At 41.8% G+C, this 13568-nt stretch overlaps 2 protein-coding genes across 4 annotated transcripts; one reads left to right on the top strand and one right to left on the bottom strand.

The window, feature by feature from the left end:
• Window positions 1-1099: 1099 nt before the first annotated feature.
• Window positions 1100-1305, bottom strand: LOC125955483 (uncharacterized; the record flags this gene model as incomplete). Its single annotated transcript, XM_049686613.1, has 2 exons — window positions 1100-1193; window positions 1271-1305. Coding segments are annotated over 2 exons (129 nt in total), but the record flags the coding sequence as incomplete, so codon positions are not given.
• Window positions 1306-2502: 1197 nt separating this feature from the next.
• On the top strand, window positions 2503-13398 carry LOC125956348 (pyruvate dehydrogenase phosphatase regulatory subunit, mitochondrial). 3 transcript variants are annotated; one of them, XM_049688105.1, is made up of 12 exons: window positions 2503-2581; window positions 2644-2703; window positions 3849-3970; window positions 4488-4632; window positions 4700-5189; window positions 5270-5951; window positions 6017-6110; window positions 11475-12030; window positions 12090-12297; window positions 12376-12645; window positions 12716-12916; window positions 12980-13398. In XM_049688105.1, the coding sequence occupies exons 5-12, from the start codon at window positions 4735-4737 to the stop codon at window positions 13217-13219; spliced, it is 2706 nt and encodes a 901-aa protein (XP_049544062.1). In that variant the 5' UTR covers window positions 2503-2581; window positions 2644-2703; window positions 3849-3970; window positions 4488-4632; window positions 4700-4734; the 3' UTR covers window positions 13220-13398. The 3 variants fall into 3 exon arrangements, with proteins under 3 accessions (XP_049544062.1, XP_049544063.1, XP_049544064.1); XM_049688106.1 differs by lacking the exon at window positions 4488-4632; XM_049688107.1 differs by lacking the exons at window positions 2503-2581; window positions 3849-3970 and having other exon boundaries at window positions 2653-2703.
• The last annotated feature ends 170 nt before the right edge of the window (window positions 13399-13568 follow it).

The following is a 13568-nucleotide window of genomic DNA, read 5'->3' on the forward strand; positions in this document are numbered from 1 at the left end:
TTAGGGTCAAGAGTTAGCACCGACAATGACATAACACAAGAGATTCGCGCTAGGGTGCTAGCAGCCAACCGGTCATACTTTAGCCTGCGGAAATTAATTCACTCGAGAAATCTGTCGAGAAGGACGAAGCTTGGACTGTATACAAAGTATATAGTACCGGTGCTCACATACGCCTCTGAGCGCAGCGCATGAGACTCGCCCGGTTTCGCTGGGCTGGGCATGTCATGAGAATGGCAGACGACGACCTAGCCCGTAAAGTCTTGCGCATACATAGAGGGCGTGGTAGGCCTAAATCGAGATGAGGCGGCGGTATTGACATTAACGCCAAAATAGCAGGATTTCCGAGGACGACGGCGCTCGATCGCGAGCGTTGGAGGAATGTTCTGTGGCAGGCCAAGACCACTCGTCGGATGTAGCGCCGGATAAGCAAGTAAGTAAGGAGGGCCACTGTTGATGTTCTCCCGCAAAATACATTTAGCACGTAGGTACTTGCAAGACCGTATATTATTGCACGCCAATACTATGATATCATCTAGACAAAAATATAGTAGTCAATGGTTTATGAGTCAGATTACCAGACGAATGGCAAGTTATGCTTGATCTCCTTTAAGAGTCTTTCAGCTTGGCGAATTCTGGAATTGGTTTCCGCACCTAATTCACACTCTTCGGTACAGCATTACTCAGCGCTCCCGAGACAGCTCGTTATTGATGTCGCTGAAATAGTCGTACAACATTCTTGCAGCAGACACCGACCGGTAAGCTTTGATAGCGTGATAGGTCGTGGGTCGTCATCTCAATATCGTGTGCCAGCGAGCCACCGAGCATACTACATTCGCGGTAACATTCCACTGTCGATCGTCCTTTTGTTGATCATTATCTTCTTCGTATATTTTGATATCTCGACCGTGCTGACGATGGCCTTGTCGTACTATCTACAAGACCCGGAAGCACCCGGAAGAAACCGACGTATCTTTCGTCCGCCATCGTTAAGTGCAGCGTTTGCAACTTCGGTACCTGGATTAGATTCACCGTGTGGTTAGCTATCGGTTACTACATCTACTTCACGTACGGCATCCTTAACAGAACAGATGTGTGGAATTTAATGTGGAATCGCCGGCATCAGCTCAAGCCCTGCACATTCTTTGGCAATTCGTACGCCTATCACGAACAAAGATGTACTTTTTACAAGCGCCCTGCAGATGAGTGAAATTAAATGATGAAATCACAGCAAATGATGAAATCAACGTGTGAACAAGCCAGCATTACCTACCATTTGTATTCGTCGTTGTATATGTTTTTGATAAACCGACGAATCCCGTGTTACTTCCGACCATGATAAAGAATTGCTGCAGATCGATCAGAAGTTCCATCGCTTTATTCGCTACAGTCGTTTTCCCGGCAGGAAAACGCAAAACCGCGAATGACGAATTCCTGATTATAGATTCAAAAGTCGATCGCGGACGTCGGAGATCGATTTGAGGTTTAATGTTTATTGAAAGTTTACTGAAGTTATAATTTTGTATAGATTTGGATTGAGTTAAAACTGTATCTTAGCTTAGTTTAGTGATCCAAATAGTATAAAGATTAAGAGTTCAAAATTTCCATTCGATCCGTTCAGTAACGGTCTTGGAAAACGTGGAAATTTTAAAAACACACTTGCACGTTCCACGTTTTTGAGGAGGTTGTGGGTGAGGGGGTAAAAGGGTCGACTTCGGCTAGGGATACTTTTGCCGAAGATAGCTCTCTCTCGTTCTCGCGCAAAAGAGTGAGAGAGAAAAAAGGTTTGGCTGGCCACAATTCCTCTCCTGTGAAAAAGAGAATTATTTTAAATCACCCGTTCTTCCGTTGCGTCCGATTTGTGATTTACAAAATCCTAGATCAAGTGTTTGACCAGCCATAAAGGAGTCCGCAATTGCTGCATCTGCCGCAAGTAACGTGTGCTATGTGTGGCAGGTTTTAAAAAAAGCGAATCGGAATGCTTGGAATTAGAAATTATTCGCCCACTAACTCAAGCGCGCTTATGCCGCGGAACTTTTGACTCCTAAACCGCAGTGATATAAACGACGAAGCCCTCTCGCTCGCACAAGCCTGAGTCCCGCTAAGAGTGAGCGGAAGAGAAAGTCCGTTTCGAATGCTCTTCGACAGCTTTGCAGTGATGGTCGATAAAATATGAGCATTTTGACCAAAAAACGAGAATTTTCATTAAAAATCTAAATTTTAATCCAAAAATTGGTTGCCTAGCACTGTACCGTTGTTTTGGCTTTGAGGTTAGGGATCCGAGTTCGCTGTAAAAAGGGAAATTTTCAACATTTTTCAACTTTTTTGGTGAATTTCGCGCATTTTGTGATAAAGATAAAGGTGCTAAGGGAGAATTCAAGTCTTTTGCAACTCCCGCCGTCGTTCCCGTTGGAAAAGTAGACGGAGGAAGTGGAAAACTACGCCCAGATCCACGGAACGAAACGATCAAAGAAGACGAGGCAGAATCTACGAAAAGGATTTACTCTTCTCTTTTCCTAAAAGGATCATTCTACAAGATCCGGTTCATACAATCAACTACGGAGAAATCTTTGGCCTCGATCCGGTAAGTTTTAAGATTCGTGATTCTTCAAGAATCGGTTGCACTAACTCGTATTCTCTTTCCAGCTTGGAGCACACGGCAACAAGAGCACTTGCAATTAAAATTGCGGATAACAGATACCAAAGGTAACCAAACAGATGGTTGAATTGATTAGAACCGGATGATTGGTGCATCCGGAACATCCTGTAAGATTCACATCGGGAAACTCGGGAAAGCATATGCGCAATCGGCATTATGTTGGAACAACGAACAACGGTCCGAACGTTTGAACGTGGGACGATTGAGAATTGTTCGATAAGAACTGCTTTTGTGGATGGAGTATAAGTAAAGATCTGGGAAACATCTTGGTGCTATGCCCTTTAACCAATCCACCTACTTATGGTTCAGGGAAGCTTTCTGCGGGTGAACTAGTGCTGATTCACTCTCGTGCTGAGAATTATCGAACTGTATTTAAACACTCATCTGAAGAACGGTTTGTCTATCACTACAGAACGAAAGTTCATGCCCGTATGACAAAATGTATGGAACCGGATCTTTTATTGTTTAATAGACCCGAAATTGATGGCGACGGGAGTATTAAGCGTTAATAGACGCGGTTGCATATACCTTCTGGCAATGGGGTGTGGTATATGACGATAGTGGCGAAATGTCTTTGAGTTCTGAAATTCTGAATATATCGAATATTTCAGACTTTCATCCAAACCATCATCAGTTCATCAAGATTTCAAATCTTTTGTAGGACAAAAATCTTTCGGATTTAGTTGTTATTGTTAAATTCATGTAACTGTGATTCGGTTGTTAGGGGCAGCGTTGATGGCGATGAGGATGTCTGAAACGGTGATTGTATCTGATGATCAAAGTTGGAGGGATCTTCATTCAGCGCCATACCCACCGTTTCATTAAATGAAGGATCGTCGTGTGCTTCATCGAAATCCATCGCAAAAGCAGCGTGCGTTGTCCGTTAGCAAATGATTTTGACCTTCGCGTTTTAATTTGTTCGTCGTTCCTTTGATGAAATATGGCGTTTTCAGCTATGTTTCTGTACATCATCATCAGTCTTACTAGCTTAATGATTTGCTTCTTCAATTGAACATTTACTTTCGCTGCACCGCAGCACACCCCGGATCTGCGTTCTTCTTGCGGATCAGCAATTCTCCCAATAGAACAAACACGTGTCGTGTACTCTTAATTAACACCTCACCAATCCCTCCAGCCGGGCAATTACGCCGAGATAGTTACCATTTCGTCTATTATCTTTTATCCGCTGTAGTCATCGCTGTGTCGTGTAGTAACTATAACCGTGCTGTGATCATCGACTAAATTCATGAAGGGAATGATCGTCAACAAGACACAAAGTTTTGGTGCGTGAAACCGATCTTCTCACGCGTCCATGTAAGTGTGAATGCCCTGTTCAATGAGTTTACTCAGCATATTATCTGCTTTCTCTTTTGCTAATATTTAAATGGTTCCTTTCTATGTTTTGGATAAACAGGAGTACCCTATTATTTCATTTGCTTCTGCGAATATTTATGTGAACAAAATTATCAAATGTATTTAAACTGATTAATTACTCTAAGTTACATTTTTCTGATCTGATTCCGATTGACTGACTTTTAATAATGACAATGCAATCCGTTGCATAAACGCAATATTAAAAAAAATCATTTTCCATGGTACTATTTATAGTGAGTGAGAAGACTCCAATAGTCTTCGAATATTTCTTCATCAAGTATGGGCCTATAAAATCCACATTGTGTCCCATCAAAGCAAATACACTGTTTTAAAAAAATCTTATGTTACCTGCAAAAGATCTGAACTGCAAAATGTTACCAGGCAAAGCTACCGGAAATTTCATCCTAATACTATTTTTGTTTTTGTACTGTTATATTTTACAATTCTCTTCAAATAGCAACCTGTCTGGTCGAATAGTTCACGCTATCGTCCTTTCAACATGTGAATTTTTAAAACATATTTCTATAAAAGCAGTAGGTGAAAAAGTTTGCTGAAACCGACTATTGGTTTCGTTTGAAAAAGGAGTTTCCAGTGTATTTTACGTATGTGCTTGTTTTTGTTTATAACATGCGTTAATTGCTTGGAAATAATAAAAAAACATCTTTCCAGGTTTTCATCCTCAGCTGTAAAATTGTGTTTCGAAAATGTATTACTGTAGAGGCTATAAATATTTTCGAAGGAACCACATGTTTCCAGTGCGATCCGTATCCATGAGTGTATCCCTTATGCATAGTATTGAAGGTCTACCTGCTGGATTCTCAACCAACACACCGCCCAAAGACGCTCGGGTTGTAATTTGTGGTGGCGGTATTATGGGAGCCGCTGTTGCATATCAGTTGGCTCAACGTGGCTGGGGTCCGCATACTGTCTTAATTGAAAGGGGACGAATAGGAGAAGGCAATCCACGACACTTTAGTGGATTGCTGGGCGAACTGAAACCTTCGCACTCGCAAGTCCTGTTAGCGCAAACATCCCTAGAATTAATCCGCGATCTTGACGCTAAAGGCCTTCCGACCGGATGGAAAAAAACTGGGTCGCTCAATTTAGCACGAACACGTGATCGCCTAACTATGTTTAGGCGAATGAAATCTCAGAGTGTGTAAGTTTTCTTTTTGAACGAGTTTGGTTGAGTATTATTAAAAAAAAAGGTGTTTTACAAAATATATCTTAACATTGTAGATCCTGGAAGGTCGAGTGCGAAATCATGTCGCCTGAAAAATGCAAACAACTTTGCCCGTTGATAGACATAAGCGATATAGTCGGCGGCTTATGGATTCCCAATGACGGTGTTGGAAATCCGAACGCCTTTTGCCTCAGTCTGGTAAAAGAGGCTCTGGAAAAAGGCGTAACTGTGGCAGAGAATTGCTCTGTCATAAGGGTGAATCAAAACAATGGACGCGTCAAGGCTGTCGAAACGAGCAAAGGAACAGTAGAATGTGTTTATTTCGTCAATTGCGCTGGCTTCTGGTCTCGTCAGGTTGGCCAAATGTCGGAGCCATACGTCAAAGTGCCTTTACATTCGGTGGAACACTACTATCTACACACTAAACCCATTGCAGAACTGGGAGAAAACTTTCCTGTTGTTCGAGATTTGGATGGAAATATATATTTTAGGGAAAACGATGGATGTCTTCTGGCTGGAGGATTCGACAAAAAGGCAAAACCAGCATACGAAGATGGAGAGATACCCTCAACCACAGCTGAACGAAAGCTTTTGCCAGATTGGGATCATTTTCATCCATTGTTGGAAGAACTATTACTAAGGTGCCCTTCGCTCAAAACAGTCGCATTGGATAGGCTTTCGAATTGTCCAGAAGCTTTTTCACCCGACTGTAAATGGATAATAGGGGAAGCACCCGAGGTAAACAGGAACAGGCATTTGATTAAATCAGTAACAATATTTATAACGCTTTTCAACAATGCTAGATCCAAAATTATCTAGTTGCTGCTGGAATGAAAACGGTCGGTATGTCAGCTGCCGGCGGTGTAGGACGTGCGATTGCAGATATAATAACACAGGGTAAGTGATAAGAAAACAGTTTATGTAATAAAAAAAAACATTGCTTGAGTAATCTTCTCGATGTTTTGCACAGTGCAATGCGTTGTAGCAGCTTGCCCAATTGTTAGTCATTATGTTTTAACATAACCTAAGGACGGGCGAACGAACGTTTACATTTTGTTTTTAAATTTCTAATATTATAGTTATATTATTAACCTGTTTTAAAACCTATTATTTCATTTGCTTCAGCCAATAGTTATGCGAACAAAATTATCAAACATATTCAAACTGATTAATTATTTTTAATCAGGTTACATTCTTCTGATCCGATTCTGATTGACTGATTTTTAATAATGATAATGTATTGCATAAACGCAATATACGAGGGTGAAGCAAATATAAACGAGACTTTATTTTTAGCAAATTTATTTTTAGTTTAAACGCACAAAAAGTATTTTTTTATTTTTCTACATAATCTCCTGATTCCGAAACACATTTTTTCCAGCGGATAGGCAGCTTTTTAATATATTTCTCGTAGAAAGATGTTGGTCTTGTTTGCATCCAAATGCGCAATGAGGTTTTTATCCTCAGTATCATTGTTGAATCTTGTAATTGTAATGAAGAGAACCACGTCCCTTATCAATAGGCCCATATTTAGCGGCGATATGCAAGTCGAATCTCACTTAAGACATAACAAGAATCGGTCGCATTAATTGTCCTGTAGTGATACGACGTCAGTCACTCTCAGTATGCCGCCCATAGGATTTAATGTTATGTGCTCTTTAGCTGGTGGGAGGTCTGCTGTTATGGCTCTCATTTTAACACGATTACGACCAAAAAATTTGTTTAAGCTATGCAACCACTCTGGCTTGCGACAGTGTCTCTTCGCGGAAGAATGAAGTCGATCTCCTCAAGATTTGGATCAGTTTTACGCCTTCTAGCGCGAGAAACTCGATAATAATAAGTTGCGCAAATGACAAAGGTACCTCATGCAGCAAAATTATTACTGTGGACACTGAGAGTGTCAATGAGGCGATCCAGGACGCTTTTCATATTCCTGACAAACCAACACAACAACTAAAAAAGCGAGAACGTTCTATCTTCATTTTTGTGACCGTAGGACGAAAAGTCTCGTTTGTATTTGATTCACCCTCGTATAAAAAAATCGTAAAACATGGCCCATATTATGTATATAACGTTTGCATTAAAAAAAAAGAGACAAACTTTGAATGGTGATAAGAAAAAAAACTAAGACGGATAATTGAGATCTGTAAACTTCATTTAAGGGGTAATTTATCAGTTTACTTGAAAATAAAGTTAAAACCTCTATCAGTTGAACTCTTAAAGTGATGGCGAAAATAGTGAAGCTATTCCTTTCTGACATTTGCGCGTTTTAAAAACGGTAGTTCGCTACGCCGGAAATGGGCATCATATGTAACTTTGTAGATGCCGGGGACTTCTGTTTCAGCACCTACAGCATCTTGGCACTAATGCACAACAATTAGAGCATCGAGAGATGGCTCGGTTCCGTACGGCCGACGCTCTGAGCGCCGAGAAGCTCCAAAGCATGTTAAAAAGGAAGACCGTCAGAAAAATGGCTACACAGCTGCGTGCGATTGTCCGGTAGGTCGGTACAACTAACCAAAAAATGCAGAAGTACCTGACGAACATAGAAATACATGTCAGGAAGCGGAAATACCGACCGCTGGTTTTGGAGTATCAGGTAATGTCACAGCGGCAGCAGCTGAACAAGATCGTCAAACAGATTTTCTCGGTGAATCGCCACGAGGCGGTGTTGATGAATCGCGAGACCTATCTCATCCCAGATCACATCAATTGGAAAGGCACTTCTTAGTTTACTTCCTGCACGAAGAAAGTGAGCTCCGGAGTGCAGTCCACCCACACACCAACTTCCCCAAGATGCTGTGGCTGGAAATCAGTCTTTCGTCTTTAGCTTCGGACTGGCCGTGAAAGGGGATATTTATAATAAAAAGTGCCTGCCGGAGGTTGTGCCGTTCACCAAGCAACACTATAAGAATGAAAACGCGGTGATCTGGCTGGATCTTGTACTCGAAGCGATCGTTAGTTGAGATGGAGTGGTTAATATCGATATGGTAGCCAAGTCTATGAACCCGCCCAACGTCCCCCAGCTGCATCTCATCGAAAAATTCTGTGCAAACCTAAATCGTAGCATCTATTGCAACATTTAGTTTGTCTCTTTTTTTAATGCAAACGTTATATAAACATACGGCTTGCCCGTTCTTATATACCAGGTGTTTTTTTTTTTACACTTGTAGGGCGGGAAACCTTCATAGGCACCTTGGGGAATACGAGAGTTCCCTTCGGTAGTGTGGGATTTTTACCCACTAAAACCTCCCTTCCAATGCCTTTCGGTAGTACCTTGCGGCATCCTTCAAAGGGAGGCTGGGCGGTAAACGCCCCATTCAACATCTACTGATGCTCTCGTAAATAGGTGTCTCACTGAGATTGTCCCTGGCTTTCTATCCTGGGCAACCGGTCTTCTTTTTGCCACTCGGCAAATAATTTCATCATCGCATGGCTGATGAAACTGTTCACAGCATCGAAGGCAGCAGGGTTTTTGACACATTCGTGTGACAATGTCATCTACCGAAAAGTCATCTCCAATGCGCCTCTTCAGCTCCTCTCTTGTGTCTGCAAACCTTGGGCAGGCAACCAGAATGTGCTCCGGAGACTCCACAGTTCCCTGGCAGGCTGGGCAGTACGGTGTCTTGGCTCTGTTTATCCGGTGTAGATAATCCCTAAAATAACCGTTTCCTGAGAGGAATTGGGTTAAATAGAAATTAATTTCCACGTGTTTTCTGGCCACCCATGGACCGATTTCTAGGATTAGGCGATGCGTCCATCGTTCGCTTTTGCCTGCATGCCACTTGCCATTCCCGCATCGAATTTTGGTGCCCATATCGACTGCCTGGAGTGTTTCTCGCAGCGTAACGCTCGGTGTCTGCCGTGATCACTAAAGTGATTGGCATTATACCCGATATCAAACACACTGCCTCTAGTGAGGCCGTGCGGAAAGCGCTTAGCCACCCTGATCGCTAAGAGCTGGTGCACGCGGTCTAGAATCCTCCTGTTGCTGGGTTTTCTCAGTGCTACACCCCAGACTGGACTTGCGTACCGTAGTGTAGATGACACTACAGTCGCCTGGAGCCGCTGGAGCTTGTTGGAGCCGGAAAGGCCCCCTGATCTGTGCAGCATACCAGTGAGAGCATTCAAAGAATTCCTCGCTTTGTTAGCCGCATACTCCAGATGGTCATTGCAGGTTAGCATATCATCTAACATCACCCCAAGATATTAGGTGTACAAATAGAAACTCGCCGTTTTCCCTTAAGGAGTCTAGCAGCTGCAAATTAATCGATAGAAATATGCAAAACCCTGGTAATTAAAGTTGGGGCATCTGTCAACAACTCCCCAAAGTCTCGTTTGTTTATTTTTACTCTGCTTTGAGTTATTCAACAACATGGCAAAGTTTTAGCCGAATAAGTGCCATTTGCGGGAAGTGTTGCTTTTTGCGTTTCATACTAAACAAAATGCAGCTGAAGCACATCGAATGATAGTAAAAGTTTATGGTGAAGCCTGCATTAGTGAAAGAATGTGTCGGGAGTGGTTTTGCAAGTTCAAAAATGGCGATTATGACGTGCCAGACAAGGAGAGTCCCACAAAGTTTGAAAATGGCGAATTGAACACTTTTCTGGAAGAAGATTCTTGTCAAACGCAACACAACGCACAACGGAACGTGCAGACTTATTGTGCGTGACGTAACAATCAATATCGCATCGGCTAAAAGCCCTGGGAATGATCCAGAAACTAGGATTCTGGGTGCCGCACGAGTTGAAGCCCAGGTCGAACGGCTTCGACGGCGGAAGTCATGAAAACATACCTGGAAACATTAAAATGGCACATACTATCCCCCCCCCCCCCCCCCCCCCGCTGTACTCTCCAGACATCGCTCCATCATGACGCTTCCGATCCATGACGCATGAGCTGGCTGAGCAGCGCTTCCGTTCTTTCGAGGACACTCAAAATTGGATCGATGTATGGATCGCGTCGAAAGATGAACAATTTTTCCGACGAGGAATTCAAAAGCAGCCCAAATTGTGGGAAAAAGTTGTGGCTAACTATGGCAATTACTTTGAAGAATGAGTTTGTAAGGAGTTTTTTACAATAAAGCCTCAAATCATGAGAAAAACGGCGAGTTTCTATTTGTACACCTGATACTTTATTGCCTTCTGCGACCGAACCACTAGACGACCGATCGTAACCGATATCTCTTGGACGTGCTTACTAACAATCAGCATCTCGGTTTTGTTGTGTGCAACAACCAGGCCTCGACCCTTAATCCACCTGTTAACCGCTTCTACCGATCTTTCCACCTTCAATTTCACTTCCTCCAGGAACTGCCCGCAGACCGTCAGGTGGATGAAGGGTCGGGGCCTGGTTGTCGCACCAGGTGGTATACCAGGTGTGAAACCGCCTTTTTTTTTGTCAGAAAAAAACTTTTATTCTGCGAAAAAGGAACTCTTGTTCTTCAAAGAAATGGCAATAGTTAGCTATACATTTTTCCTATCTTTTAGGCAATTTACCGATGCTTTGCCAAAAAACAAATCGGTCTTTTGTATCAAACGAATCACAGGTCCATTTTTTCAAGAATGTAGAATTTTGTAAGAATGGAAGCGCTGCAAGGTCAGTATCTGTCCCAACGATGCAAATGAGTGTTGATACGATAGAGCCAAGTCTAAGGCGATAAATGATCCCAATTGAGGTCTTGTATAGTCTTCTTGGCCGGTTTTCCGCGGTGTGGCGGAGCATTTTCATCGAGCAAAATCGGTCTGTTTTATCAATTTCAATATTCCGGTTGATTTATGTGGATTTCACGGTTCAAAATCGATCGAGTGTTGCTTGTATAGCTCGCTAATAACCCTTTTGCCCAATACGGCATGCAATTCGGTGTCTTCTAACGTTTTCGGTGGTTTCTCGCGATTCTTTGTTTGTCACATCAAAATCGCCTTTTTCAAATTTTTAAAACCACTCTGCACTGTGCACTGTGCACTTTGCACTGTGTTTCGCATAGGGGCAGAAAATAAACGATGTCCGCATTTTTCAGTTTTTAAGAACGGAACTTGCCATTTGGTACACAATGAAAATATTGGTTGTAGTGTGAAATTACAACTATAGCGCACTGATTTTGATTGACAGATCCCGAACGAACAAAAAGAAACATTGAGAACGGCTCTACGGTTCCATTTGGCATATATATCGCTATAAGAACACGCAGGGCGGTTTCATATGCATACACCTGGTATGTTAAAAAAACATGTAAATATATATTTTTTCTTACTATTCCAGGTTATTCCACAGTTGATCTACACGAGTTAGATATTTCACGGTTCCTAGGTTTGCATAACAACCGAAAATTTCTTCGTGATCGTGTACGTGAAGTTCCCGGTCTGCACTACGATCTCAACTATCCCTTTCACGAGTTTCGTACAGGGCGTAACTTACGCATGTCACCAATATTCCCGGCGCTCAAGGAAGCAGGCGCGGTGTTTAGTCAGGTTATGGGATACGAACGACCGGCTTGGTTTGACAAAAAGAATTCGCTAGACGAAAAAGGCCGACCCAAATTTAGAATAGCCACTACAAATGGGTTTGGTAAACCTCACTGGTTTGAGCATGTCCAAAGCGAGTATGAAAATTGTCGGGAAAAAATTGGAATGAGTGATTACAGCACTTTCACAAAAATTGATTTGTGGTCTAAAGGAAGCGAGGTCGTCGATTTATTGCAATATTTATGTTCAAACGATGTTGACCAACCGATTGGTTCCATCATTCATACGGGAATGCATAATCGCCACGGAGGATACGAAAATGATTGCTCGTTGGCTAGGCTGTCTGAAAATCAGTATGTTTTTGATACAATTTAATTTTGATTGAAGCTCATTTAATTTTTTTTAATTGCAGTTATATGATGATAGCACCTACCGTACAGCAGGCGCGATGCAAAGCTTGGATTGAACGACATTTGCCTGTAGGTGGTCGGGTTAGTGTGTCAGATGTCACGTCGATGTATACAGCAATTTGTATTATGGGTCCTTTCACACGCATTATGCTATCTGAGCTTACCGACACCGATCTTTCACCGAAAAGTTTTCCATTTTTCACGTGCAAGGTATGTATATTTAGAAATTCTTATAAAATACATACGAAAAGGTAACAACTGAGAACTGAAAATACGTTTCCCTGGCAGGAATTGGATGTCGGATTAGCCAATGGAATCCGCGCTTTGAATCTTACACATACTGGAGAGCTAGGATATGTGCTATATATACCGAATGAATTTGCATTGCACGTTTACACGAAGCTTATGGAAGCAGGCCAAAAGTATGGCATAAGACATTGTGGTTACTATGCTATGAGAACACTGCGTGTGGAAAAATTTTTCGCGTTCTGGGGACAGGATCTTGATACTTTCACTACACCTCTCGAATGTGGACGCATGTGGCGTGTGAAGTTCGATGTAAGTTTTCGTTTCATTCTCACAATATTATTTTTAATTTGTTGTTTTTCGCATAATTTTCACTTTGCAGAAAGGCATGAATTTCATTGGAAAGGACGCATTACTTCAACAGCGGGAAAAAGGCGTCGAGAGAATGTATATACAGCTATTGATTAATGATCACGACCCGGATGTCGATTTATGGAGCTGGGGTGGTGAACCAATCTACCGCGATGGAGTGTATTGCGGACAAACGACTACCACTGCATATGGGTTTACTTTCAAAAAACAGGTTAGTCGTTTAATTATCTTTAGACTGATATATAAATTACATCAAGAACCTACATATTTTCAGATATGCCTGGGATTCGTAAAAAACTTGCAACCTGATGGTAGAAGTCTTCCAGTAACCAACGAATACGTGTTAAGCGGCGATTATGAAGTAGAAATAGCTGGAATCCGTTATCCAGCTAAAGCAAATCTGCATTCACCTAATTTACCAACAAAGTACCCTGATCAGGAGCGAGAAGCCTACAGAGCGACACGCGATAAGGTTGATGAAACCAACCTATTGGCATATAGGTCCAACAAGTAAATGATAGTGTGATGTCAATATTTCGTCTGACAGTAGTGTTGTGTTTTTTATAATTGTTACAGTACATAATTTAACAGTTTGTGATTTTGAATATAAAATATTTTTTTTATAAACTTTTAATCGGATTTATATGCATGTCCAAAACTGCAAAAATAATAAAAAGAATAATTTAATGGAAGATCTAATATTTTCTTATTTTTGGGGTTTTCTTACTTCAATCAACCGTTGGTGGATGTTAATTTATGAATGACTAGCTGTCCCGACAGACTTCGTACTGTCTTTGATCGGCCGTGGGTTTATCGTAAACAGGAACTTTAAAATTTCAGTAGATATAATTTTATTTATTCCA

This window comes from Anopheles darlingi, chromosome 3 (genome assembly GCF_943734745.1).
Source record: "Anopheles darlingi chromosome 3, idAnoDarlMG_H_01, whole genome shotgun sequence".
Classification (NCBI taxonomy): domain Eukaryota; kingdom Metazoa; phylum Arthropoda; class Insecta; order Diptera; family Culicidae; genus Anopheles; species Anopheles darlingi.

What these genes read in the sequence shown, in the direction of transcription:
- LOC125956348 (XM_049688105.1), top strand. Translation starts at nt 4,735, where the DNA reads ATGTATTACTGTAGAGGCTATAAATATTTTCGAAGGAACCACATGTTT. An exon ending in TTCCATTTTTCACGTGCAAG is followed by an intron (nt 12,298 to 12,375) that starts GTATGTATATTT and finishes TTTCCCTGGCAG; the next exon opens with GAATTGGATGTCGGATTAGC. An exon ending in GGTTTACTTTCAAAAAACAG is followed by an intron (nt 12,917 to 12,979) that starts GTTAGTCGTTTA and finishes ACATATTTTCAG; the next exon opens with ATATGCCTGGGATTCGTAAA.